Source organism: Mchenga conophoros, linkage group LG15 (assembly GCF_057382185.1).
Source record: "Mchenga conophoros isolate Kocher_MC1m ecotype Shallow Benthic linkage group LG15, M_conophoros_male_GT1.1, whole genome shotgun sequence".
Lineage (NCBI taxonomy): Eukaryota > Metazoa > Chordata > Actinopteri > Cichliformes > Cichlidae > Mchenga > Mchenga conophoros.
Genome location: NC_140540.1, coordinates 42,767,766 through 42,795,397, shown reverse-complemented (window position 1 = coordinate 42,795,397; position 27,632 = coordinate 42,767,766). Strand labels below are relative to the sequence as shown.

At 45.7% G+C, this 27,632-nt stretch overlaps 2 protein-coding genes across 5 annotated transcripts; one reads left to right on the top strand and one right to left on the bottom strand.

Moving 5' to 3' along the window:
* Positions 1-956: 956 nt before the first annotated feature.
* Positions 957-8,669, bottom strand: LOC146559003 (cyclin-dependent kinase 5 activator 1-like). Of its 3 annotated transcripts, none has more exons than XM_085247301.1 (4): positions 8,502-8,669; positions 7,961-8,363; positions 7,255-7,392; positions 957-2,758 (listed from the first exon to the last, which is right to left on the bottom strand). In XM_085247301.1, exons 2-4 carry the CDS (start codon positions 8,333-8,335, stop codon positions 2,264-2,266), a joined length of 1,008 nt encoding a protein of 335 aa, XP_085103427.1. In that variant the 5' UTR covers positions 8,336-8,363; positions 8,502-8,669; the 3' UTR covers positions 957-2,263. The 3 variants fall into 3 exon arrangements, with proteins under 3 accessions (XP_085103427.1, XP_085103426.1, XP_085103425.1); XM_085247300.1 differs by having other exon boundaries at positions 8,464-8,668; XM_085247299.1 differs by lacking the exon at positions 8,502-8,669 and having other exon boundaries at positions 7,961-8,457.
* A 1,480-nt stretch (positions 8,670-10,149) lies between these two features.
* On the top strand, positions 10,150-27,597 carry LOC146559002 (formin-like protein 2). Of its 2 annotated transcripts, XM_085246518.1 has the most exons (28): positions 10,150-10,687; positions 11,860-11,943; positions 13,400-13,480; positions 13,615-13,691; positions 13,780-13,863; positions 14,038-14,181; positions 14,253-14,379; positions 14,508-14,584; positions 14,844-14,937; positions 15,497-15,571; positions 15,745-15,855; positions 15,998-16,147; positions 16,272-16,373; positions 16,608-16,828; positions 16,922-17,025; positions 17,952-18,137; positions 19,904-19,924; positions 20,476-20,600; positions 20,687-20,889; positions 21,510-21,744; positions 21,824-21,892; positions 21,999-22,079; positions 23,736-23,865; positions 23,946-24,106; positions 24,898-24,999; positions 25,098-25,196; positions 25,949-26,072; positions 26,157-27,597. In XM_085246518.1, the coding sequence occupies exons 1-28, from the start codon at positions 10,571-10,573 to the stop codon at positions 26,243-26,245; spliced, it is 3,273 nt and encodes a 1,090-aa protein (XP_085102644.1). In that variant the 5' UTR covers positions 10,150-10,570; the 3' UTR covers positions 26,246-27,597. The 2 variants fall into 2 exon arrangements, with proteins under 2 accessions (XP_085102644.1, XP_085102646.1); XM_085246520.1 differs by lacking the exon at positions 19,904-19,924.
* The last annotated feature ends 35 nt before the right edge of the window (positions 27,598-27,632 follow it).

Below are 27,632 nucleotides of genomic sequence, written 5' to 3'. Positions count from 1 at the left end.
AACTAATAATGATTAATATAATAACTATTATATTGGCCATATCATATTTACACTGACTTTAGTCTCATGAACAACATTAGCTAACTGTTATTTACTAACTAATCTTATATGACTGTTCAGTACAGATATGAAGCCCAACAATCATGTTTTAGTCCTGTGGTCTCAGCCTCAGATACTTATTAAATCACACAAAGCTCGTGTGGAAAAAAAACAAACAAGCAAAATATGTTCTTCTTCATTTCTGTCAACCACACGTTTCCAGCTATCATGGTTGCTAGGCAAGCTGGGCAGCGCGACGGAGGCTAGACCGTCCCATTTCACAAGCCTCACACTTCCAGCCTTAGCGGTCTTTGAGTACGCGGCCCTTGAGGAGCGTTGAGGCTGCGTACTTTAAGGCTGCAGACCCTGAATTGGGATACAGCCATGCTGAGGAGGTCATTTAGTCATTTAAATCAGCTGTGTTGGATCAAGTGCACATCTAACACTCCACACCAGTTGGTGGCGGTAATGCACCATCTTGCTGTTTGCCAACCGCCAATAAACCCTACACAGATTCAGATTCAGAAGAAGAAGGACACATCTAAAACCTGCAGGACACCAGCTCTCGAGTTCCCCACCCCTGACTTAGGGTCTTGTCTCTCAGTCTCGGCATCAGTCAGGGGGCTGAAATAACCACGACTGCAGTTGTCATCACATCACAAACTTCTGGCCACTTCAGATTTAGCAGTGTGCACGTAGTGGCACATTTAAGATCTAGTTTAAAGGGCTAACAGGATGAACTGGGACTCAGGTCTGAACTCTCGTCCCGTCTGAAGACCGAGGGTTACCCAAACAACACAAGCAGACAGGTTCAAACCTTCATCTTTCATTCCATGGATACAGGCAGGTAGAACAGAGTGTGGCCTGCAGATGAAACCACAGGTGAAAAGGGAAATAAGAGGTCACACACACACAGCTGACTTTTGTTGTTTATGATGATGGTTCAGCAGGGTCAGTCGATCTGACTGCTTTTACATTCAACTTTCAGACCAGAGACAGAAAACATCAAAATCACGTCAGCTGACTGCCAGGTCACACGACCTGTCTGAGAAAATCTGCATTACACAGCTCTGTTAATGGGACTATGTTTACAGGAAGTTAAAATGTCAGATTTTCATCCCTAACCTCCTGGAGGAGGAGATCTTCCACTCAACATTCAATAATATTGATTCTGATCAATAAATACACTTTGGGCTCTGATGAGCTGAATAAATACAATAACAAGTTATTTTCAAAGACGATTTCATCTGCACAACCACATGAAGTGAAACACCTGGAACCTTTCCTGCATCCCTGTCTCTCAGTGAGTAACTTCAGTCCAGCTAAAGTAAAGGAAGGAAACGAGTTGAAGCAGCTTGCTGATCAGCACAGGACAGTTTCAGAGCTGAGACGATCACCAATTGTCCTGCTGATCAACGTCCAATGATTTAAAAAAAAACAAAAAAACCTGCAGTTCATGAACCACAAACATCTCCCTGTGCACTCCATCTACGATGAGTCAGACGTAATAAAAAATGAGTCGTTTTAAAGCTCTATGTCTGCCCCCTCCAGCTTTTCTGACTCTATCAAAAGAAAATAGATGGTTTTCTTTCTGGTTGGAACTCACTCGTGCACACACCTGTGCAGGTACAGGGCGTACAGCATCACTGCCTCTGTCCTTATAAAACTAAGTGATACTATTTCATTAACACATTAAAACTCCAGATTTAATCATTATGCATCACCACATGCTAACCTGCATGTTTGTAGGGGTTGTCACCTGTTACCCCAACTCTAACCAGCGGACCGCCTCAGACGGGCAGCATTCAGGTCAGTCCCATTAAAAAAAAACAATACATGGTTTGTTTTTTAAAGAATGGCAGAACCCAGAAACACCCACCCACCCCCCAAAAAAACCCCACCAACTCAGAAACGAAACCTCAGAACAGAACCAAAACCAGCGTTGACCTGGACATGCTGCTGTCACGTGTGATGCTTTCTGTCCCTACCCCCAAATTGTGCAACTAAACAAAATAAGGCTTGAGATGGTAGGGTTGCCATGGTAACTTGTCTACAAGCTTGATTGACATCATGCAGTTAAAGTGAGCTAGTGTCTGTAAAACTTTTGGCATCGCGCCTGCCGCTTGTCAGTCGCCGCGCTAACAGCGGTTTACATTCAGACCCTGGCGGGTCAATGGTTGCTGGGCAAGTCTCTGTAACAAACACTGCCGATCTCCTCTCTCTGTTAGCGGTCCAGATCATCCAGCTTGCCTTCTTCATCGTCTTCATTCGGCCCCTCCTTCTCTTGCTGCTGCTGCTCCTCAGGTTTCTCTTTGACGTCCTCCTTCTTCTCCATCTTTTCCTCCTGCCCCTCTTTCAACTCCTCCTTCTCCTGCTGTTTCCCATCTTTCTCCGCTTCCCTCGCTCTTGATGTGCCCTGCTTCTTCAGGTCCTGAAACACCTCGGTGAAGAAGTGTGGATCAGCGTTGATTCGCAGCATGTTGCCGCTAAGGCGCTCGATCAGCTCTAGCGCTCGATCCCAGAATGCATCACGACTGGACTCCACTAGGAAAGGCTTCAGGGGGTAGGAGATCTCGTTGCCCAAGTAGGAGTAGGCCAGATAGAGACAGGTGAGGAATGTGGCGTGGAGCTCGTGCTCTGAAGCAGTATCCTCATCCACCACGTCCCTGCACAGCAGGTACACAAACACCAGGCTGGCCGGACTGATGAAGCACTGGTCCTGCAGGGGGACAACCGAGAGTGGACTTTACAACCAGTCTTAGAGTCATCCACCCATCCATCCTCCCATCTGTCCACCCATACGTCCACACATGCATCCACACGTCCATCCACCCACTCATCCACACATCCATGCACACATCTGTCCACTCATCCAACCACACATCTATCCACTCATTCATCCACACATCTGTCCACACATTTGTCCACTCATCCATCCACACGTCCATCCACACTCACACAGAGCTGTTTTACACTCACTATAGTGGTCTTTCTTTTTTTTTTTTTCTTTTTTTTTTTTTTTGCCTGTCCCGTTTGGCTCTTTTGCCATCAGAATTGTTGTCTAAAGGCAAAGAAAGATGCCCAACGGATTTACTTTACCAAATTGACCATCCCAGCCTTGCCGTAATGGTCCATTTGATTCACCTTTTATTGTTCATTTTATTTTCACTTATTGAATACGGGACAGACTTGACTGGGGGAAAGAAGGGGAGAAAGAAAGAGGGAAAGAGAAACAGCTGAGAAGAGGGACAGGGGAGAAGGGCAAAAGACAAAAACCAACAGAATGAGCAGAAAAAAAAAAGAAGAAAAAAAATGCATATATCGATCACCTGGGTCACCTGCTGAGAAAGAAAAAAGAACACAAGCAGAAGAGAACAAGAGTAATAGAATAAACAACATCACAATGATATATGGGAATATGACAGTAAATACTAAATATTAAACATTATTGTGCAGCACATAAGATCAACAGAACACAGTGTGCTTTGAGGTAGGAGCCAAAAAGGGTGTCGTTTGTGGGTGTGATCACCCGTGTGTACACCTGTGAGCATGGACGCGCTTGTTTTTGTTTTGTTTTTTTTAAAGGTTCCTTCATGTAATGATCTGCTAGAGGGTGTGGGGGGGCCACAGCCCCGTCCTCCAGGGCATGAAGCAGGTATGGAGGAGATCAAAACTCCAGACATCCAGAGGCCCCCAGAACACAAGAGACCAAGGAAGACCAACAGAGGGGCAGCCGCGCCACTGTCCCAGAAAGAGCTGAGGAGAGTCCCAGATGAGGGCTCACTCAGCAGCCGCGGAGCAGAAGCCAGGGGGAGTTGCAGTGACGCGCCCGTGAGCTCCGCCGCCAGCCAGCCGTGCCTGAGTGACCGAGCCCCAGGCCGAGAGGCCGGGGGCACCCCACCTCCGAAGTGGCCCGAGCGAGCCCCAGGCCCCAGGCCCCAATAAGCGGCCGCCAAGGAGTGAGCCGGTGTGTACCTGGACGCCCATCCCCGGACACAAAGAACCACCAACGCACCGATGTCTGAGGGAGTCCGCCACTGGCAGGGAAGTGGTGGTAGGGGGAGATAGGCCTCCAAACCTTGGAGGGCCTAAGATGTCCCCAGAGAGGTGGCGCCTGACACCCAACCTGACATATAGACACAGAAATACAGGCACACACATATACAAACATCCATTCCCACCCTCATGCTCTCATATGCACTTACGCCACACTCAAACAACGTGGAGACAGACATAAAGAGACGCTGTACACACAATCACACTCCCCAAGCGTACTCTACAAACTGGGGGAACTGCACCCAGACCCAGGTGGTGTTACCCTTTTCCCTGCGGTGGGGGGAGGCAGACCGCCCCGACTCCTCAGCAGCAGGAAGGCCCCACACTCCAGACCGCAGTCGGACGGCCAACTCCTCCTCCTAGCCCCCCCGCTCCAGCAGGTCGCAGAGAATGGGGGTGAGAGAAGACTCCAAACCTCCCTCCACCCGCTCATTGTAGTGTTGATGCATGTGTGTTCTAAGGTGCATTTAAAACCCAGGAGGGCATGGAGCTACCTGCCAGAGAGCAGCAGGTAAGCGCATGGTCCCTCCTGCTAGCCCTCAATGTCTACGTGTATTCAAAATTGAGAGGTGGGCAACGACGCCAGGGGTGGGGTGTACACCCTGATGGTACTTTGGATTCCGTGTATCGTGCCCACCCCCAAGATCCTATATGTATGTGTAATGAGAGTGTGAGTAATGTGAATGTCTAAGTTGTGGGATAAAATTGAGGCAGAGGCAGCCAGAAGGGGACGGGGGGGTAGCCTCCCCTGCACCCTGGTGACATACCCCTACTCCAAGGTCCTGCATGTGTGGGTGGTTGTGGTGGAGCGGGAAGAGGGAGGCAGCTGGAGATGGGGAGGGAAGGAAGGGAGGGGCAAGTGACCCCTCCCTGGGGCCAGCTCCCCTGCTGACCCCTGTAGGCACCCCCATACTCCGCGATCCACCAGGGAAAGGGGGCCCAGGCCCATCCAGACCGGGGCCCAGAGCAGCAGCGCCTCCCGGCCCCACAGAGCCCGGGACAGTCCACCCAACCCCACCACAGAGAAAACTGCACCCACCCCACCATCCACTCTTCTTCCAGACTACATAAGACAATAAACACCCAGGCTGAGATCTTCTTCCACCTCTCCTGTATCTCCCCCTCCTGCAGAGAGAGCCCCTGAGGAGAGGAAAGCTCCTGCAAGATGTGACAATCTTCCCCACCAGTTGAAGAGCCCCCCAGGTGGCTCGATGCACCGGCGGCACCCTGCTCCAGGGCTGGGCCCCCATGCACCCACCCGCCCACAACCCCAGCAACACACCAACCAGGACCCAAGCCCCCGAGGCCCGGCCCAGGCCCCAGCCCAGAGACGGAGCGCCCCCAGAACCTCACGCCCATCCCGGACCCACTATAGTGGTCTTTCTGAGGACGGTACAATGCCCAAGGACACGTTTCAAAATGTGGACTGATCTCAATCAAACAATCAGCCTTCCATTTAGCAGACAACATGCTCTATCACCTGGCCAACGCCAGCCAATGACAGGGCAATGAAGGGACAACAGTACTAGTACTACAGAAAGAGCAGCTGAACTAATAGGTGAATTATTCTGGATTAATATCATTGTTATCTATTAGTTCACGTTTACGTGCTACTGTGAGGTGACCTTGAGGGTCTGAAAGGCGCCTATAAATAAAATGTATTATTATTATTATTATTATTATAGTTCGTAGTGTCACAACACTTCCACCGATGATGACTGACCAATAGCAGAAGACATCCAAGTGACATCATTATGAAGCTTATGCCTAAGTTCAATAAGCATACACCTGCTTTCCTGGGTGTTAGGCTCTTTTTCTTTTCTATGCATCATTATCAGTTCCCATGCTGTCAATCTCAGTACTGACATGGTTAGTCCAATCATTTTATCGCCCGCCATCTTTGAGCCAATCAGCCCCCAATTTGCATAGATTCAATCTATACTCTCAGTCATTCTCCCTTTCAGACTCTCATTTGTACATCCCACCTCCATCCCATCTCCACCTCATAGACACCTCAATTGGAGCCCCATCCAAACCAGTGTCTAGACTCCCAGGAGTCCTGTTCTAAATCCTATCACCACTGGTAGTCCACTTTGACATGACGGGTCATCAGAGTCTAATGGCAGAATACATTTAAAATAATATAATTTCTCTATCTCAGTGAATTACATTCAATTCATCCAAGTGATCTCTCCTTATTAAAATTACATCATTAACCCCTTAAAAGCAGACGGCTGCAAACTGAAGATTAAACAACCCAGTTCAGACTTGATGCTGGAAAGTCGAATTTCCCAGAGGAACCCACCCGAGGGATTAATAAAGTTCTATCTTATCTTATCTTGGAAGTAAGAGGAGGACTGATTTGTTCATGTAGTTATTCGTCCACCCGTCTTCCTTCATTCTGACTGCCACTGCAAATTTCTGGAGAAGGGATTTGAAAGAGATCAAGGCTTCAGAGACTCATGTCTCAGAACTGCCACCAACCATCGATCTCCCTGAAGTCTGATGTTCTCTTGAGACAATAATCGAGCCCACAGAAACTGAGGAGGCCAATCAAACCAAGCCTAACCCAACCAAACCAACCTAAACCAAACAAAGCCAAACTGAACCAAACCAAACCAAGCAGAACCAAACCAAGCCAAACAAAACCAAACATGCTCCTCCAGTTTTCAGCTGTGCTAACATGACCTGAATGTAACGTTTTATCATTTTTAACATGCAACGCCCAAACATCGATGCTGAGGTTAATTTTCAGCAGCAGTTTGTAAACACAGCAACAACCTACAGTAACATGACATGTTTATTAAATACCACAGTAGATATGAAATAAAAACATACAACATGAAGTTAAAGTGCACACACACACAAACACAGACACACACACACGTTTCCACCGACAGTGCTCTGTGTGGAGCAGTCTGTTACTTTCAGTCTGTAGCATGTCTGAAACCTTCATATCTCTCTAATATACAGTTTGTCTTCCTTTGGAAATAAGCCACTCAGCTGTCACCACTGTAAACACCGTGACTGGCCAGAGGAGTTACAAGCCCTGCCCCTTTCATGTAAGCACACATGTTAAACCCTGAGGTTAAGGTAAATGAATGCAGATAACAGCTCTGGACAGGTGAGACTAGCACAGACACACAGATGGGCTCTCACCTGCCAACCCTGAACGAGCAACGCTCGGTCCACGTTTCTGAACCACAGAACGATCTGATTGGATGAGAGCTCCTTCAGTTTGACACAGCGGCGACACATGAAGTCGGAGAGACAGCGTAGGAGCTCACCTGTGGACGCCTGCAGAGAAGACAAGGAAACAAGGAGCGAGGAGAGGAAGCTTTTTGTTGTAACACAGGAAGTAGAACAAAGTGTTTGGGTTTCTGTAGAACCTGAGGTTCTGTTGAAGGTTCTGTAGGTGGAACCTGTCCTCTGGGTGGATGTGTGTGGTGCCCTCTGATGTTTTAAACTTTATAATCAGATGGGAGTTTTTTTCCTCCGGGTTTTTTAGACTGAAAACTGTCTTTGAACCACCTCAGACCCTTAACAATAAAACTGTATTCACCACAGAGTTTCTAGTTATTATTAATTTCAGAATAATTCTTCTTACACCCCCATTTTATAAAAATCTTATTTTATGAATGAATTTATATTAATTATTTTACATCTATTATTCCTGATTCCTTTGTTAGGTTTCACGGCTTCTCCATTTTTATTATTTAGCATCACGTTTTTCTGCCTTCACTGTTCCTAATGTTCTGACCTTCAAGCGCATGCACTTACTGTCTGTCTGTCTACGTGTCTCTGATTAAAAACCAGCTGATGACCTCTGCCAACACACATGAGCACCCCTCACTGACTCACCCACCTGAACCACCACCCTCCGTGGGGACACGAGCGGCTCGGGCCAGGCCTGTCTCTGGTTCTGGTCTGGGACCGTGGGCACGGGCACCGGGATGGGTCCGTGTTTGTGTCCGGGCTTCGCTACTCTGGGCTCGCGGCGCTCCTGCTGCACGTGCCTGGGCTCGGACACTGCGGGCTTCACTTTCTTCCCTCCCTTCCTCTTCGCTCGCGCGGCCACGAGCCGTTTCTTCCAGCTGAGCGCGTGCAGGAGCACCGGGTGCCTCTTCTTCTTCCTTGTTCCGTCCTTCTCCTCCTCCTCCAGTGGCTTCTTTACCGCGAGCTCCTCCGGGCCCCGAGCGGCTTTCCGTGAGCCCGGAGACAGAGACAGCACCGTTCCCATGACGACAACCAGATGGAGGCGAGAGGCACTGCAGCAACAGAGGAGGAGGAGGAGGGAGGAAAAGGAACAAGGAGGGGATGAGAAAGAGAGAAGAGGAGAGAGAAAGCCCATCCGTCTGTCTGTCTCACCTGTCCGCGTGTGGTGCAGGCTGGCGTGCAGGGCTTACGTTTTAGTCTCTGATCCGTTGTTTTTACAACAAAGAAACAGATGCAGTCACCCACAATGCACTTGGAGAGACAAGCAGCTGCGAGGCATCTATTGCAACACCTGGATACACCTGGAGAGGTGGAGAAAGTAAACTGACATACTGTGTACAAATACACACTGAGGTACACAAACAGAAGTACTGATCCACATGTTTTTGGCTCATCTGTGATCTGCAGTTCAAACCCCACTTCCTGTGGATGTTTCACAATAAAAGCCTCTCAGAAGAGACAAGCTGCAAGGCTTTTATTGTGCAGGAAACCAAAGCCGGAACCTTACACTATAAAATGTCGGAGATCATGAGCTTGTCAGATTAAAGGCAGATTCATCCTGTGTGACGGTTCAGCTGTTTGATTGCTCGGTGGAGCTTTTATTAGTACAGATTCAGAATCAGCTTTATTGATCTCTATTACCACAAACACACTAATCAGACCTCTCAGTTTGACCTGCAGTTTTCTCAGTGTCCTCCAGAGGGAGCTGTCCTGTTGCTGAGGAGGAGTAGGAAGAGATGCAGTGACTGAAAAGAACTGGTTGTTGCTGATGAGCTTTTGTTTAACTCTAAAACATTTGAATACATTTTTAAGTCACACTTACTAAATCACTGAGTTATTAAGTAAAAATTAATGAAGGCATTTAGCTATTTTCAGGCTGGATATTCGAGGAGCTTTCAGAGGAAAGTGAGAAAGCAGTCCTACATATTTCAATATGTGCATTGAACGACATATCCTGGTCAAAAATGAGGTTCCTCACAGTGTTACTGGAGGCCAAGGTATTGCCATCAAGAGTAAGAATCTGGTTAGATACCATATTTCTAAGATTTTCAGGGCCGAGTACAATAACCTCAGTTTGATCTGAATTAAGAAGCAGAAAGTTAGCGGTCATCCAGGTCTTTATGTCTTTAAGACATTCCTGCAGTTTAACTCATTGGTGTGTGTTATTGGGTATCTGTAAACAGAATTGGTCCTAGCACTGAACCCTGTGGAACTCCATAATTGGCCTTAGTGTGTGAAGAGGACTCTCCATTTACATGCACAAATTGGAGTCTAGTAGATAGATATGATACAAACCACTGCTGCGCAGTACCTGTAATACCTACAGTGTGCTCTAATCGCTCTAATAGGATATTATATAAAGAGTCTAAATGAGTATCAATGGTACTGAAAGTAGCTGTACATAAAGTTACGTCTGTGAGATGGTGATCAGTCATTTTTGAATTAATGGTAAAAATGTTACTTGTGAAGAAGTTGTGTGACAAATGAAGGAGGAGTGTTCGTTAGTCTGCAGTTTTCTTTGGTACATGTGTAATTTAATATTGTTGTTTTAGAGTTAAAATCATAAAACTACAATACAAATCTTGGGATCAAACCCAAGATTTACATGTTTAACAACAAATCTTGTTTATTATAGACTAATGAAAACACACACAGCTGATCCAGAGTCAGATTACTCACAGCGCTGCATGTGTGTGTGTATGTGTGTTGGTGGGCGGGGCCTGTGGCAGCAGAAGGTTCATTGTCTGAGGAGGCAGAGAGAGGGTGGAGGGAGGGTGGAGCAAGCTGCACAGAGACTGCAGCTGGGAGAGAGAGAGACAAAGAGGGGGGAGGCCGACTCTCTCTTTCTTTCTTCGTGTGGGGGAGGAGAGGGGGAGGATTAACCGACTGATCTGCCACGCGCGCTCACACACACACACATTTCAGACAAACAAACACACAATAACACAGCAGCCAAGCAGGCTTCATCTGGATCAGCAGCAGAAGCATCAGCAGCGGCAGTGGCAGCGGTGAGGGAGAGAGACAAAGAGACAGAGAGAGAGAGAGAGAGACAGGCAAAGAGGAGGAGGAGGCAGACGCTCTTCATCGTCTGAGGAGTCAGACAGGAGAGAGAGAGAGACAGGCCTTCAGCAGCTCGACCACCCATCTACGTTCATAGTGATGGTCGACCACATGTTCCTGTGTGTGTGCTGAGTGTGTGTGCTGCTGTGGGTGGGTGTGTTCCCGTGTTCCTGCTCGGTGTGTGTTCACGGCGCATGTGATGGGTAACGCCGAGAGCATGGAGAGCCAGCTGGCCGTCATCCGGTCCAGAGCTGCTCCGGTTCGACTCCCGATGCCAGACCCGGCCGAGCTAGAGGAGAGGTTCTCCATCGCACTGGTAGGATACTCGCACAGACACACACAGGCATGCTGAAAATATGCAGTCACACTCTGCAGGTCTGGCGTGGGTTAGTGGTCTCTGCAGAACCTGATCACCAGGCCATGAGATCCTGGTCTCCAGATCTACTGGTTTTAAATGCCTGTGGTTCTGCAGGGCTCTGGATCTGTAAGTTTCCCCTCTTTGGGTTTCTGGTTCTCCAGGTCACTTCTCCTGTGGTCTTTGGTCCTAGAGGTCTATAGTTCTGCAGGTTCATTCTGTAAACTGTGATGTAGTCTGGCTCAGGAGACACAGATCCTGGTCTGAATCTGGATCTAAAGGGAGGAACATTCAGAACCACATCAGAACCAGCTGGGTCTGTTCAAGAGTCTGTTCACACGCTTGTCTTCAGATTCACGCTCAAAGCCCCTCTACAGTTTGTTCAGGTCTTCAAAAACACAAGAGAATTAGATTAGCCAAGTCAGACAGGGGAAACACGTTGATACTGGAAACCATGATCAGCAGCTCTGGGACTGGACCAATAGGAGGGCTCGAAGTTTCACCCTGACATGAGCTTCAGTATGAGGGCTATAAGCCACTTTAGCTATCCACTGAAAATATGAAACAGCTGACCTTTGAAGGTATACGACCTGACTCAGTATCTCTAAAAGTCACAAGTCAAGCTAACTAAAGAATCACTTAATAGTGGTCACATGGTCCACTAGTAACAGCAGGATCCTCCTGCAGGAGTAGCATATCATGGTTGGTTGACAGCCATCATTTAATTGTGTTTACACTGAATAAAACTGGTACAAAGTTTCATGTCATGGAAAAATTCATGGATGAACCAGCAGATCCAGGATCAGTTGATCGTCATCACTTTAATCTTCAAGGCTCAAATCTTGTTGTTTTTGGAGCAACCTTTGGTATGACTGACTCTTTTATTTAATCTGTGGATTTAAGTACAGACATGTGAATTGGAACATCCAGATTTTGTCTTGGGCTGTTTAGTGAATAAAAAAAAAGAGTTGGGAGTTTAGAGTTCATTCTGTATTTAGGGTTTGGGGGTTGAGATTTACATATTACTTTGATTTTCTTTAAGGGTTTGTGTCTGTATTCATGGACTAAGGGTTCAAAATGTTGTCTTTTTTGTTTCTAGACGTGTTTGAGCAATAAAACTGTCTGATTTTCAGAATTCAATGAACCTGCCACCTGACAAGGTGCGTCTGCTGCGTTCCTACGACAATGAAAAGAAGTGGGAGCTTATTTGTGATCAGGTAGGTGGATGTTTATGGGACTGCAGGAACAAATTGTTAAGAAGCTTCAACTCATTGATCTGAATATTGAAAGAGACACGAATCATAAACGGTGCAGATATGATTTGTTGTGTGACTTTGGGGTCATTTGTTATCCCATTTTGGTCATTTTACAAAACAGATTGTTTTATGTGTTTCTAATGTGGCATTTTATGTAATTTTAGACTTTTTCCAGCTGTTTGTTGCTGTTTTTGTTCTTCACGGTCATTTTACATCTCTCCTGTATGTCATTTTAGTTATTTCTGGGTTATATGTCATATATCTTGGTTTAGACTAGCAGGGCTCTAGACTAACTTTTTGCCTGGGCGTACAGGTACGCCTAACTTTAAAAAGTTAGGCATACCGGCACAAAAGTTAGGCGCACACAAATTTTATAATAATTTCTATAATATAATGTGTTTTTCTGGATACACTGTGCTTTTTCAGCATTCAAAGATTGATGACACCGTGTCAGAGCACTGGCTATGAATTTCAGAAGGATCAGGCCTTAACTTAACAGAAAAGTTAGCAATAGTTCTTTTCCTATTACAGCTACATCCACTTCTGTCGTGCCCAGGCTGCTCACTAGGGCTGGGTATCATCACTGATTTCTATAATCCATTCGATTCTGGTTTTCAAAGTCCCGATTCGATTCAACTTAGCCTCAGACAGAAATATTATAATTCTGATCATTTATCAGTACTGACTTCTTCAGCCGAGAAAGACAAAGTTGATTCTGATGCGTCGGGTCTGTGTTTACGTCTTTGTGTGGAATCCGTGTACCTGCTCTCATTTGCTGTTTGGTTGTTGTTGAAATGGTTTTGTGAGCTTTAATCTGAGAATCTGGCGTTTCTGGCAAAACACAGTTATATTTAAAAGTCGATTCAGGATTTAATGAATTGATATCGCTTTATTCAAGCTACTCACCTCCCACTTCCACCTGGACTTTCAACGGGACCACGGCCAATCAGAGAGGTCCCGCCCCTTACTATCTCTGATTGGTTTAGTCCACGATAGGGGCATAATGTGTGTCTCTTTTTGACCACAGGGAAGGTTGCAGATTTTTTTTTTTTTTTTGCTACTCGAACAGTTGGTCGCACAGGTGCAACCAAATTTTTTTTTTTAGTCGCACCACTGAAAAATTTGGTCGCATTTGCGACCAAATTGGTCGCACTCTAGAGCCCTGACTAGGGTTCTTGGACTTTCTGGGTCCCCGTACCTTTGGTTCCAGTCTGTAATTTGCCCCACTTCTGTTGATTTGAGATTTGACAAAATCCTGCAGCTGATAAAGTTGAGAGCAAATTTAATAACATTTTAAAGTTTCTTTAAAAAATGACATTTAGAATTATTTTCCCCAGTAAAAGTCAGACAGGCGTTGTGGTGGGTGGGGCTTCATATCTGATCCCATCTAGTCCCACTGTTTTTATGTTTGATGTAGGAAAGGTTTCAGGTCAAGAATCCTCCTCACACCTACATCCAGAAACTGAGAGGCTTCCTCGACCCGGCCGTCACACGGAAGGTAAGATGGCAAAGTTTAAAGTTTATTGCGCTGACAGAGAAAACTTTCTTTTAGAGTCCTGCTGGTAGTCCTTCAGTTACGGCCTGTGTTTATATTTTTTTAAAATATTGACCAGTTTGTGTGTTTGTCTGCAGAAGTTCAGGAGAAGAGTTCAGGAATCAACTCAGACGCTCAGAGAACTCGAGATTTCTCTTCGTACAAACCACATTGGGTACCTGTCTGTCAGAACACTTGTCTGTCTCTCTAACCTGTCTAACAGTCTCATGGCTGTCTAACATCTGTCTCCCGTCTGTCTGCAGGTGGGTGAGAGAGTTTCTGAATGAGGAGAATAGGGGTCTTGATGTTCTGGTTGAATATTTGTCGTTTGCTCAGTACGCTGTCACGTGAGTAAAGACAGGGCTTCCTCTTTGCTTTCTGAGCTTCGGTCTGAATTTTGAACTTCACATGTCGGATCTTTTTATGGTGCGATCACACCGACAGATGAAATGTAGTGTTCAGGTGATTAGTTTGGAGCAGGTTTGGGACTTACAAACATTTTACAAACTTTTTGTGCTCAGGTTTGATGGAGAACAGTCAGAGGCTGGAGGCGAGGTGTCGTCCATCGACTCTCCCTGGAGTCGTTCGATAGAAGATCTCCATGGTGACTGCAGCCTCCCCTCACCATCCTCCTCTGTACCCCGAGCAGCTCGACACTCCATCAGGTAGCAGAACATAATGTATGAATAAAACCAGAAGTCACCTAGGTGTGCTAACGTGAATTTTCTGTTTGTAGTTCGACTCTGGTGACTCGATCCAACACGCTGCCGAGTCGTCGAACTCTCAAGAACTCACGACTTGTGTGCAAGAAAGATGATGTTCACGTTTGTATCATGTGTCTGAGAGCCATCATGAACTACCAGGTAACTTAATCTGCCCGGTGACAGAACGTTTGTGTCAATTTGAAGTCAAACCTGTCCTAAATCTGTAAAGTTTAGATTTTAGAGCCGGAAACATTACTGACCTTCATCTGTGTCCTCATCTTCATCAGTACGGTTTCAACATGGTGATGTCTCATCCTCACGCTGTCAATGAAATTGCTCTCAGCCTCAACAACAGGAACCCAAGGTACATCTGCAGATACAACTAATATAAATATTACCACTGCTGTATCTGTCTCGCTGGCAGAGAACAAAATACACCTGCGTGTTAGAAAATACAAACTTTGAGTGAATTCAAACAGCTCCTGAGAAGAAAGCCACAAAGTCAGTTAAACCACAGATGTAGACATTGTTTCTGTTCACTGTTTGTTAATTCGTGTGTGAAGCTTGTTTTTCTCTCTATAAATAGCTTTTTAAAAATTTATTTGATGCATTTTCTTCATCAGGACAAAGGCTCTGGTCTTGGAGTTGTTGGCCGCAGTGTGTTTGGTCAGAGGAGGGCACGAGATCATCCTGTCGGCCTTCGACAACTTTAAAACTGTAAACAAAATAACAACACACTCTAAACATAAAACAACAAGTAATCCTTTTGTCATTTCTCCACTTTGTGCCTCCTGTTGTCTTGGGGTCTCTGTCAGGATACATGAGAAGGAGAAAGTAACGTATGAAACAGGTGTGCCACAGAGCTGGAATCACCAAACCATGAAGGGAGGAGGACATTTCTAGTTTTAGAGATATTGCAGTCCTAAAGATGTTTGTTTATATGTGCATTGAAGGACATATCCTGGTCAAGAACAACTAAAGGTTTTCTTCATGGTGTTACTGGAGGCCAAGGTAATGGCATCCAGAGTGATCATCTGTATGCGTTATTATAAAATGAGGCTCTGGACTAAAGAGCTCTCCTGTTGTTAAAAACCTGTTGATTCGACTTCTTGCATTTCCTCCCATCACATCTCAGATGGGAGGAAATTATATTAAAGGAAAGGAGGTACAAACTGGGAAAATGAGAAGAGAGTAAACAGCATACGTTTGTTTGTTTGTTTGTTTGTTTGTTTGTTTGTTTGATTGATTGATTGATTGATTGATTGATGTGTTGCAGGTGTGCTCTGAGTCAATGCGTTTTGAAAAGTTGATGGAACATTTTAAGAATGAAGATGACAACATCGACTTCTTGGTAACTTTGTCTCAAATGGGACCTAATATTTCAAGATTTTTCTTTTAAATTAATTGCATGAAATTTAAGATCCATTCAGCTCACAAAGTTTACATCTGTGTGACTTTGGTAACGTCAGACTTGCCTGGTGTGACATCATCAGGTTAATAATGGGCAGTGAAACATGTTTCCAGGTGGCCTGCATGCAGTTCATCAACATTGTGGTTCACTCTGTAGAGGACATGAACTTCAGAGTCCACTTGCAATATGACTTCACCAAACTCAACCTGGAAGAACACCTGGAGGTAAGACAGAAACCCACAATCAGAGCATCACAGTCACTCTCAGACAGAATGTGGTTTTAATTTACATCTAGTGCTGTTCAGAAAATGATGTGTTTCACCAAAACCTGTCTCCTCACCTGTGCCCTCACCTGTTTCACCTCAGCGGCTAAAGCACACAGAGAGTGACAGGTTGCAGGTTCAGATTCAGGCGTACCTGGACAACGTATTTGATGTCGGGACACTGCTGGAGGATGCAGAGACCAAAACTGCTGCTCTGGAGAGAGTCGAGGAACTGGAGGAGAACCTGGCCACGGTAAGACCTCCAGGTGGAGGGAGACAGGTGGAAACAAAGGGGTCAAGTCTTAAAAGACATTATGATAAATCTCTGGTTTTGTGCTGACCTTCACCAGCCTCTTTCTTTCTCTATATGCCTTCAGATGTCAGAACGTCTGCTGGATGTGGAGAACGAAGCAATGTTGAAGATTGTGGAACTGGAGAAACAGCTGATGCAGACCAACAAAGAGCTGGACCAACTCCGGGTCAGTCTTGTTACTGTGGAAACCACATGTACATTGTCACCATGGAGCAAATAAATGAGGCAAATAAATGTATAAGAGTAGGTCAGATGGTGATAATGATGAAGAGACATCTACAGGGAATAATGTGGAGTTTACAGGGCTGAAATACTTTTTAAACATGGGTTTTATAAAATGTTGGACTGTTCTTTGGCACCACTCTTGCCCCTGACTCACCATCACCGCTTACCTCTGCAGGATGTGTATGCCAGTGCTAACTCACAGGTGCATACCTTGCGGCGTATGGTACGGGAAAAGGACCAGACGATCCGACGTCAGAGTCGTCTGGAGCGTCAGGCTCAGGAAGCGCAGCAGGCCGGAGGACCCGGAGCTCCTCAACCACAGAGAGGAGAGGGCGATGGAGGGGTGGCTGATTCTGCCTCTCCGTCACCTCCACCCTGTCCTAACCTGTCCCCTAGGTGAATCACAGGACCTAGAAACTGTAGTATCTCACAGTTAAAAACTTCTGGCTAAGGATTTTGTTTTTGATTGATTTTGATTGATTCCTGCAGCCCTGAGACTGTAGCTTATCACAGTACGGGACCGGGGCTGGGCGGAGCCCCAGGCATGCTGGCCCCACCTCCTCCACCTCCTCCTCCACCAATGCCAGGCACAAGTGAGTTGAACCTTGCAGGTACTGATGCTTCTAAGCTTCAAATCTTGCGGTCCTTAGATCCCATTAGAGATTGGATGGCTGATAATTATCTTCAACTAAATGCTGATAAAAGTGAAGTCATTGTCTTTGCTCCTGAGAATTTTGTTCCCCTCGTGGTTAAAAATCTAGGCCCTCCTGCTTCTTATATTAAACCCTCCATTAGGAACCCTGGTGTTACATTTGACCCAGCTCTGACGCTGGACACACACATTAAATCTTTGGTTCGTTCTTGTTTTTACCGTTTAAGAAATATTGCTAAGCTCATTGTGTCACGCTCTGAATTGGAAATGATTCTTCATGCTTTTGTTTCATCTCACTTAGATTATTGTAATTCCTTGTTTACTTGCTTAAGTAATGCCTCCCTGGAACGACTGCAGGGTGTTCAAAATGCTGCTGCCAGGCTTCTGACAAAGCATCCCAAATACTCCCATGCCACTCCCCTGCTGATTCAACTGCATTGGCTCCCTGTCAAGTTCAGGGTCCGTTTTAAGATTATAATCATGACCTATAGGGCCCTGCACGGTGTAGCTCCCATTTACATCAGCGATCATCTTCTTCCTTATCGCCCCAGCAGGTCCCTGAGGTCTTGCAACCAGGGCTTGCTGGTTGTCCAGCATACAAGGCTAAAAACAAAAGGTGACAGAGCGTTTGTATCAGTGGCCCCCAGACTCTGGAACTCACTCCCTTTGAGTTTGAGATCTGTGGACTCAGTCATTTCTTTTAAAAGCAGTTAAAAACATATCTGTTTAAACTTGCTTTTGGTTGATTTTGTTTGTTTGAGGTTGTATGTCCGTTTCTGTGAAGCACTTCGTTAATTTTATTTTACTTTACTGCTGAGTATCACCTGTATAATGAGTAATAACATTGTCTTTTTTTTTCCTCTTTAGTGTCCAACGGACCGTACCCAGCACCTCCTCCACCTGGTCCTCCTCCTCCTCCCCCTCCCCCTCCTCCACCTTGTCGGACCAGTGAGCTCTCCTCCGTCCCCATGCCCCCGCCTCCTCCACCTGTGGCCCCACCACTCCCAGGAACAGGGGGGTCACCTACAGTCATCTTTAACTCTGGACTTGCAGGTGAGACTGCAAACAGTGGGTTCACAGGCTGTTTAGAACTGAACCAAACCTGACCATCAAACTGTCCTTTCCCCTGTAACCACACCAACACTACACCTGTACATTACTGCAGCCAGGTGAGGAGTAAACTCAGTTACAGTTAATCAGGACATGAACTATAGACATCAGTTTCAAATCATTATTACGAAAAAAAAATAATAGAAACTATAAACATGCTGACTCCAGCTGACACCAGCTGTTCTTGTTTTTTAGCCAGTTGTTAGTTCTCTTTACTTTTCTCAGTTGAGAAGTTGGTTTTTGGTAACATTTGGGTGAAAAACTAAGGTCTGCAAAGGTTGAACAGAAGGAGGTGGTTGTAGTTTGGGTCAGCAAATCTCAGTGAATCTGTGTTAGTTTGAGGCCGGGGTTTTCAACCTTTGGTTGTTCTTCCTTGGTTGTAGATTTGTCTTCTTCATAGTCAGAGTTTGTTTCTGAAATGTTGGAGAGGTAATACATCAGATCAGGGAAAAGCCATAAATAGAAGATCTGTTGAGGCCAGATGGTACTCATGCAGAGCAGGTAGTCAGTGAGCCTTTGTTTGATGATGGTGGTGATAACTGGTGACATTGAACTCAGTTGAATTTGTTGAGAATTTGGATTGATTTCGAATTTGTGTTGCTCTGGTTTGGAGTTAAGGTTGTTTAAGTTTGGAGTTTAGCTTGGTTAAGAGCAAGGTTTTGCTCGGGTTGTTTTTGTCTGGTTTGAAGTTTGGATTTGACCGAACCATTGGTTGAGAGTTTGGCTTTTGGCTTGGATTCTTTTGGTTTAGGTTGGGTTGGTATTGATTATTTGGTTGGGTCCAGATTTGATTTAGGTGAGAGTTTGGTTTGGTGCGGACTGTTTTGGTTTGATTCAGTTCAATTCAATTCAATTTTCAATTCAGTTTTACTTATACATCACCAAATCACAACAACAGACATGGTTAAGATTGATCTGGTCTTTGGCTGGTTTGGCTTGGATTAGTTTGGTTTGGACTCTAGTTTGATTGAGAGTTTGGTTTTGCTCGGTTTGTTTTGGTTTGGAGTTTGGCTTTCATTGATTGTTTGGTTTGGAGTTTAGGTTGGTTAAGGTTTGGTTTGCATCATTTTTCCTTGGATGAATGCTTTGCTTTGGATTGCAGGTGGCTGATGGTCAGACTTAAATAAACACGTGTCCTTGAAGTCCAAGAGGTCATAGAGTCCTTGTCTGCAAATTTCAGTCATGACGGTCTTCTCTGGTGGTTAATATTTACTTCTGGGAAGTTAATTTCTTATTAAATATTAAATATTTCCAACAGTCTCCATTGGTGAATGGATGCTGATATATACAGAGTATTACTTTTTTGGATTTTTCTCAGTTTAATGTTCTGTTCATACAGAAAAAGTTGCATATTGTTTGTACTATTGATGAAGAACCACTGAAGTGAAATGGAGCTCAAATCTCAGACTGTTATCCTACTTATACCATCGTCACTAATAAAAGACATTAGAGATATTTGTTCCATCACATTTTATCAAAATAAAATTTACAGAACTGATTCAACTTCAGCAGCTTCACCAGAACTCAGCTCTCAGTTTACACAAATAACCACAGTTCAGATCTCTTTATATACGCTGTCTATTCCTTACAATTAAATATGTCACACCTTCAGCCGATGAGAGTCCAGAAATATTAGTCAGTGTGATAAATGTGTATGTTAACTGCCATTTTACTAACATGTTGTTTCTTTTCTTCTGTTTTGCTCACAGAGGGTGCTCTCAAATTGTTCTGTACGTTTACTTTCTCTAACATCTTCACAAAACACCCTTACTTCCCCACCCTCCATCTTCTTCCATTCCTCCATCACCTGGAAACCAGCCGCAGCCAGTCAGTGGCTGGTTTCTCAATTAATCAACTGCCACAATTGTCAGTCAGAGTCATATGTTTGATCCCACTTCTAAGATGTGTGTTCAGACTGAAGGATCATACCTACTCTTACCTGAGAAGAGAAAAGATATAAATAAATAAAATAGAGTCCGAGGGATAGATTGGCTCTGATGAGACCCAAAGTAATGCTCATCCATGAATTAAGTTGAAGACCTATATTGGTTATGCTAGAAAAACAGACTTCTGTTGGTCTGTCCCATACAGACCTGCTCACCTGTCGCACCTGTACCTGACAATAGTAACAGGTGCAGTGATGCCTGTTAACCTTCAGCAGTTTGGCACAAACTGATTGATCGGTCTGAACACACAGCTGGACTTTAGTCACTCGCAGTACCAATCTGAGGCCAGTCTCGTCCTCTCCTCACATGTCTCCCTGCTCACATGTCTCGCACAGCGGTGAAGATAAAGAAGCCAATCCAGACCAAGTTCAGGATGCCGGTGCTGAACTGGGTAGCTCTGAAGCCAAGTCAGATAAACGGAACCATCTTCAATGACATTGATGACGAGTCCATCCTGCAGGTAACATCCACAGCAAGAGGCATCACTCAGGGCTGACAAAAGCTTTTCACCTGTTTAAAATCTGCGATGACCTGTGTGTGTCTCAGGACCTGAACGTGGAGGAGTTCGAGGAGATGTTTAAGACCAAGGCTCAGGGTCCAGCTGTGGACCTGACGCTGTCCAGACAGAAGCTTCCTCAGAAAGCTCCGTCCAAAGTTTCTCTGCTGGAGGCCAACAGAGCCAAAAACCTGGCCATCACGCTGAGGAAGGCCGGCCAGGGGTCAGAGGTCATCTGCCGTGCCATCCAAACGTAGGTGGAACTGCACCAGGTTACAGGTGCCAGCGATGCCAGCTTGGTGCCAGAGTCAGAAATAGGCAAAATTGAATGTAGCTATGTTTATATAACAGCAGTGCACAACAGCAGTGTGTTTACAGGTGAGTTCAGGTGGGCATATGATTCTGTCCACCAGAGCTGCTGCTTTATGATCCATCGATCTCTTCCTAGCTTTGATCCTTGACCTTCTTCTCTCTGCCTCCGATATCAGAGCTTTTAACATTTGGAGTTTGTTACCTCTGTTAGCTGAGAATTTACTCATGGTGGCTTCCATTCATCAGACAAACTGCCTTCACACCCAGCCTGAGATGACATCATAGAAGTTCCTCTGTCTCAGAGTACTTTAGAGTTTAAACAGCATCATAGTGAGCATCCCATGACCCCAATAAAAGCAGTCGGTTCTGGCCTGGCCTGGGTTCCATCAGTGATAATCAGACTTCAGATTCAGGCCTCAGAACTGAATCTGAGTCAGCCATACTGCAATGTGCCTGAAATCAATCAGGTGACCCTCTACAGGTGTGTTTAAGTGGCTTATTAGGTACCTGTGTACACTCCGAGTCACTCTATCAAATCAACCCAGTCCATCATCTCTCCAGGTTTGACCTCCGGACCGTTCGGGTGGACTTTGTAGAGTGTCTGACACGTTTCCTGCCGACGGAGGCTGAGCTGAAGTTGCTACGGCAATATGAGAGGGACCGAAAACCTCTGGAGGCACTAAGTGACGAAGATCGCTTCATGATGCAGTTCAGTCGCCTTGAGAGACTCAGTCAGCGCATGACCATCATGACTTTCATGGGCAACTTCAACGACAACGTCCAGATGTTAACACCGGTGAGACAGATATACAGATAGGAAGGTATGCAAGTATATCGACAGGTGTGACCCATCTGACCGTCTTGTTTCCTTTCAGCAACTCCACGCCATGATCGCGGCCTCAGTTTCTATAAAGTCCTCTCAGAAGCTGAAGAAGATCCTCGAGGTCAGTCTGAGGTTACCTGTGGATATTCTGCCTGATTCTCTGTTTCTGTATCAATAATCAGTCAGTGTCATCAATACTCATGCTCAGCTGCTGTGTGTTGTCGTAGATCATCTTGGCTTTGGGAAACTACATGAACAGCAGTAAGAGAGGAGCGGTGTATGGATTCAAGCTGCAGAGCTTAGACCTGGTAACACACACACACACACACACACACACACACACTGAATCACTGATCCGACCAATCAGCACAACATGATTTTAATTAATTTTATTTTGAATTTAGTATCTTTATCACTTAAACAGCTTTAATTTCTAATAATTGACGTTTAACTGCCTGACATGTTTGGAGTTTATGTACCAAAATAAGCAATGACATCACATCTTGTGTCACATGAGTCAGTCATAGATCTCTTGACTTTTATAACTTGGTGTGTTGCCATGGCAGCTGGGTTGAACCAGTTTCTCGCAGACCTCCATCAGACATCAGCACAGGCGTCCCCTGCTGGTGGGTTTATTTATAGTCTGATACAGTGAATCCCACCAAAAGGCTCAGGCTACGTCCACACTAGCCCGGATAGATTTGAAAACAGTGTTTTCATCTGAAAACAATCCACGTCCACACTAGCGTTTTCAGTTATTTTCACAGAGTTGTGCGCCCACATTGAAACGGACGAGAACGCTTACATTCCAGTACTTGCGTGAAGCGCAAGAAGATTCGGCCCCCTTCATTTCCGTCAGCCGTTTATTTACTTTCCAACTCCTTGAAACGTTGCGGCAAAGCGTCAAGGAAAAGCACCACGTTTTTTAAATGGACTAACAATGAGGTGGAGTTGTTGCTGCGAGTAACACAAAAGAACAAAGTTGCAAAAGCGTGTGAGAATTAAATAATTTGAAGAAAAGCTACCTGAAGCATGTACAAGCTGATATTTATCTTTAATAGGGCTGTCAAAATTGATAGCAAACAAAACAACTGCTATCTTTGTTTAATTGGTCACATGACTGCATCACATGACTAAAATGTATCATCGATTCGAAAGTCTCCATTTTCACTGTCCACACTACGACGCAAATGCACTGTCTTCATATTTATTCGTTTTCGAGAGCGTTTTCAAAAACGCTGCGTTTTTCCTTGGGGAAAACGCCATCTCACTGTGGACGGGAGGCCAAAACGGAGAGAAAACAATGCGTTTTCAAACAAAAACGCATTAGTGTGGACATATCCCCAGAGCGAGCTTTAATAGGCCCCAACACGCAGCTGTGACTGTTTGTGTGTTTCAGGGCTCTAGACTAACTTTTTTTCTTAGGTGCACCAGCACAAAAGTTAGGTGCACCCAAATTTTCCAACCGCATCGCTTAACACCACAGCTTTACATGTTCACCTTGTTTTTAATTGCTGTCCATACAGACAGTATTGATTTGTAAATGATTAACGAACAATCTTCTCATCACAAAGTTCTTTATTTGGAGCACACTCTAGAGCATAGGTGTCAAACTCTGGCCCGCGGGCCAAATTTGGCCCGCAGCCTAATTACATTTGGCCCGCGAAGCCATACCAAATTACTATTAGAGCTGGCCTACTGGTATTATACAGCTAATATATATATTGTTTAGTATTAAGCTTTGCTTGTTCCATATTCAGTTTTTCAGCAAAACGTGTTTGAGTCCATAAGAAAAGATTCATTCTTATATCTGGAGGAATAAATATATTTCAATAAATATTAACGTTAACCCGCGACTTTGTTCCTGTTTTGAATTTTAGCCCACAGTGTATTTGAGTTTGACACCCCTGCTCTAGAGCCTTGTTGTTTGTTGCGGTTACCATGGTTGTGCGTTTTCTGCATAGTTACTGGAGACCAAGTCAACCGACAGGACACAAACTCTGCTTCATTACATCAGCAACGTGGTGAGAGAGAAGTATCCTGCTGTGTCTCTGTTTTACAACGAGCTTCACTACGTGGACAAGGCTGCCGCAGGTGAGTCTGACAGCCAATCAGGACGCTGCGCTCCCTGCGAGAAGCCCGTTTACCTGAGCTCGTTTACCTGTACTGTGCAGTGAGTCTGGAGAACGTGCTGAGTGATGTGAAGGAGCTCCAGCGCGGCATGGAGCTCACCTGGAGAGAGTTCAGCGTGTCGCACAATGCTACGCTCAAAGACTTCATCAGCAGGAACGAATCACGGCTCAGCAAACTGCAGGAGGACGCACGCATTGCTCAGGTGAGAAACACACATACACCATGTGTTACCACACAGCCATGATTCAGGTGCAATTCCTCCTGCAGAATCAGCTCAAACTGTGAACACCAAACAGCCGAGCACATAGGAGGAGTAGGAGAAGGAGAAGATGGAGGAGAAGAAGAGGAAGAAGAAGAAGGAGAAGACAAGGAAGGAGAAGAAGGGCGATCGTGGCTCAAGTTGGGTGTTCGTCTTGTAATCGGAAGGTTGCCGGTTCGAGCCCCGGCTCAGACAGTCTCGGTCGTTGTGTCCTTGGGCAAGACACTTCACCTACCGCCTACTGGTGATGGCCAGAGGGGCCGATGGTGCGATATGGCAGCCTCGCCTCTGTCAGTCTGCCCCAGGGCAGCTGTGGCTACAACTGTAGCTGCCTTCACCAGTGTATGAATGTGAGAGTGAATAAATAGTGGTATTGTAAAGCGCTTTGAGGTGTCCCGAAAAGCGCTATATAAATGCAATCCATTATTATTATTATTAGAAGAAGGAGAGGTAGAAGGAGAAGAAGAGGTAGAAGGAGAAGGAGGAGAAGAAGACGAAGAAGGAGGAGAAGAGGTAGGAGAAGACGAAGAAGGAGAAGAAGAAGAGGTAGAAGGAGAAGAAGAGGGGTAAACCCACAACACTACCAACACTAAACCTACAAGCTTTACACATGTTCCTAACTTGTTTCTTAATCAGTTTTATGTATTGTTTGTCTTTTTAAGGTACGAGAACAGGTAGACTGATGATAACCAGCTCTGTGTGTGTGTGTTTGTGTGTGTATATATAAACTTTAGGATGCCTTTGAAGATGCCGTGAAGTTTTTCGGAGAGAGTTCAAAGACGATGCCGCCGTCTGTCTTCTTCCCAATCTTTGTTCGTTTCATCAAAGCCTACAGGGTGGGTAACCTTTGTCTATAGACCATGCTCCCTCTCTGATAGTAGGCCTATATCAGTTGAGTTTAGTTTTGCATTAATATGTTTCTGTGTGTCTCCAGCTGGCTGAGGAGGAGAACGAGCAGAGGAGGCGTCAGGAGCAGATGTTGTTGGAGAAACTGGAACAGGAGGAGCAGCAGGAGGAGGAAGAGGAGACCAGGGTGAAACTTCATGACATAATCCATTACTTAGCTCCCATTATGTCAGCTGGATGTGACCTCCTGATGGAGGAGGAGCTTATGCTTGCACCTCCATGTTGAATTCCTACATTAAACCAAAATGTTTAGTTTTCAGGTATTTTTAAAATACCTCGGTTCTCTGAAAGTTTCTTTACATCTTTGTTTTTAAAAATAAAGCTGTCACAACTGAGAGTAAGGACTCAAGAGCAGAGCAGGTTGACGTTTCCAAACACAGTTTATTTACAACACCGGTGCACAATATATACAGTGAGGGGAAAATCCAGGCTCCAAGGGACCAAGGGGAAGCTCTCTCACACTCGCTCTCGTCTTCATGCCCAGCCTCACACACACGCACTGCAGGGAGGTCACAGGTACGGGAAGGAAAAGTCTGTAGTACAATCATCCAGCGACGAGAAGATCTGTGTCCCAGCCTCAAATAGTGGACAGGTGTGTGGGCCAAGGGCGGGAGCCCGCAGTGAGCTCCGCCCAGAAAGAGAGAGAGAGAGAGAAAGCAAAACAAACACATGTAGCCTTGCGGGGCCAGCTGGGCAGGCACGGAGACCATGACAGAAGCTCAGTAATTCTTTGTCCTCACTGACATCATGATTCCAACAGTCTCTGATTGGTCAGGAGGCTCCAGGGGGTCAGATTTAGGTTTATTCAGATCACTAATCGATCGATCAGGTGACGTGACGTGTCACAGCGTCTAATACTGAAGCCCCTCCCCCTCTCAGTCTCCGTCCCACAGAGGGAAGCGGCAGCAGCAGGAGCTGATCACGGAGCTCAGAAGGCGCCAAGGAAAAGACAGCCGCCATGTTTATGAGGGGAAGGACGGCGCTATCGAGGATATCATAACAGGTAAACATGTTGCCAAGGCACGTGAGTGACCACAGCAGGCGTGTCAGCTGTCCTCTGATTGACTGTTTATTCGCTTATCTACAGCTCTGAAGACCGTCCCCTTCACGGCTCGGACTGCCAAACGCAGCTCTCGCTTCTTCTGTGACCCCGCCCACACCGAGGAGCACTACTGAGAAGTCACGTAGAGTGACAACGCCCACTTTTCATTGATGGGACCAATTAGCACTTTGAACTTTTCTGATCGCTCTAACTGATGACATCATGTTTTCTATGTTATTTTATTGGTTTCTTTGTGCATAGACTGGGCGCCCACACACCTGACCTCAGCTAAACCGGATCGATCGGAAGGATGCCCTGTCCTGCTGTGATTGGCTTTTTGGCTGTCAGCTAAACACTTCAGCAGGTGTTTTAAACACCATTTGACTGAAGTCCAGCAGCGTGGCAGAACAATCAGGGGGCAGCGTCCCTCCAGCTGAACTGATATAGTCCTAATCATTGCCTTTCCTCCTCGCCACAGACATAAAATAACACTTGATTAGATCACATGACCTTCCCAGCAGATGTTACTCAGAGCACTTTACAGACTGAATCTGACCTTTGACCTCTCCTGACAAAGATCATGTGGTCTGTGGTCAGGTAGAATTCCACTTCCTGTAATCAGATCATGCGGCTCTGAACGCCGTTGGCGTGACAACCGAGAACCCGCGGTGCTAAAAACAAAGTTGTGCCTCGCCACAGACGATGCTGTAGAGCAGCATTTGGGTTTGGACTGGAGCAAAGGTGCATACATGCCTTTTCACACCACGAGGGCTAACAAACATCCGAAGGGTCAAAGGTCGGGGGGGGGGGTCAGAGTGCATGGGCTTCTCCGGTCTGTTTCTTTAACTGTACAGGGTTCTACCTTCACTATATTCTACTGTGTTCTACTGTATCTACTGGCCTTACTGCAGGTACCAGAGCCTCACTGAAGTATCACTCTATCTGTGGCTCCGCCCCTTCTCCACCCTCCTGAGCCCACATCTGTCAGTTAGCCTGTTAACTTGCAGAGCCTCACCAGCCACAATATGCTGTTTTCCAGCTGTTCATGCACACACACCTGCAAAGCTGGTCACCCAAAGGTCACGACTCAGCGCTGCAATCTGGAGTGTGGCACCGAGGGGCCGCTGTAGCTGAAACACAAGGAGCTCCCACCTGTGGACCGGAATCCACCTGAGCAGGTTCACGACGACAGTGAAGTTGGCAGGTGGGGCTCTGTGCTCGACACACCTCGACTCCCACTGATGTTTCTGTGGTGTTTCTGCAGTCCCCGTTTCCTTTTAGAGGTCCAGTCTCAGACTGAAGCCCCTCCCCTTCTCTCCTCTTCATCATTTAGATTCAAAGAAGACAAAAAAATGGCAGCACAACGTTTTCTACATGTACAGACATTTTCTAGATCACCGTGTAGCAATGCTTGTACGTGTCTGTGTTTGTGTTTGGTGGTGATTCTGCACTTGGTGTGTTAATAAAGCGCACCTTGTCAACATGATGCAGTGTGTTCTGTTTGACACTACATTACCCACA

What these genes read in the sequence shown, in the direction of transcription:
- LOC146559003 (XM_085247299.1), bottom strand. Translation starts at nt 8,446, where the DNA reads ATGGGCTTTCTCTCTCCTCTTCTCTCTTTCTCATCCCCTCCTTGTTCC. An exon ending in CACGGAGGGTGGTGGTTCAG is followed by an intron (nt 7,393 to 7,960) that starts GTGGGTGAGTCA and finishes TCTTCTCTGCAG; the next exon opens with GCGTCCACAGGTGAGCTCCT. An exon ending in TGCTCGTTCAGGGTTGGCAG is followed by an intron (nt 2,759 to 7,254) that starts GTGAGAGCCCAT and finishes GTCCCCCTGCAG; the next exon opens with GACCAGTGCTTCATCAGTCC.
- LOC146559002 (XM_085246518.1), top strand. Translation starts at nt 10,571, where the DNA reads ATGGGTAACGCCGAGAGCATGGAGAGCCAGCTGGCCGTCATCCGGTCC. An exon ending in TGTCCTAACCTGTCCCCTAG is followed by an intron (nt 16,829 to 16,921) that starts GTGAATCACAGG and finishes TGATTCCTGCAG; the next exon opens with CCCTGAGACTGTAGCTTATC. An exon ending in AGCTGAAGAAGATCCTCGAG is followed by an intron (nt 21,893 to 21,998) that starts GTCAGTCTGAGG and finishes GTGTTGTCGTAG; the next exon opens with ATCATCTTGGCTTTGGGAAA.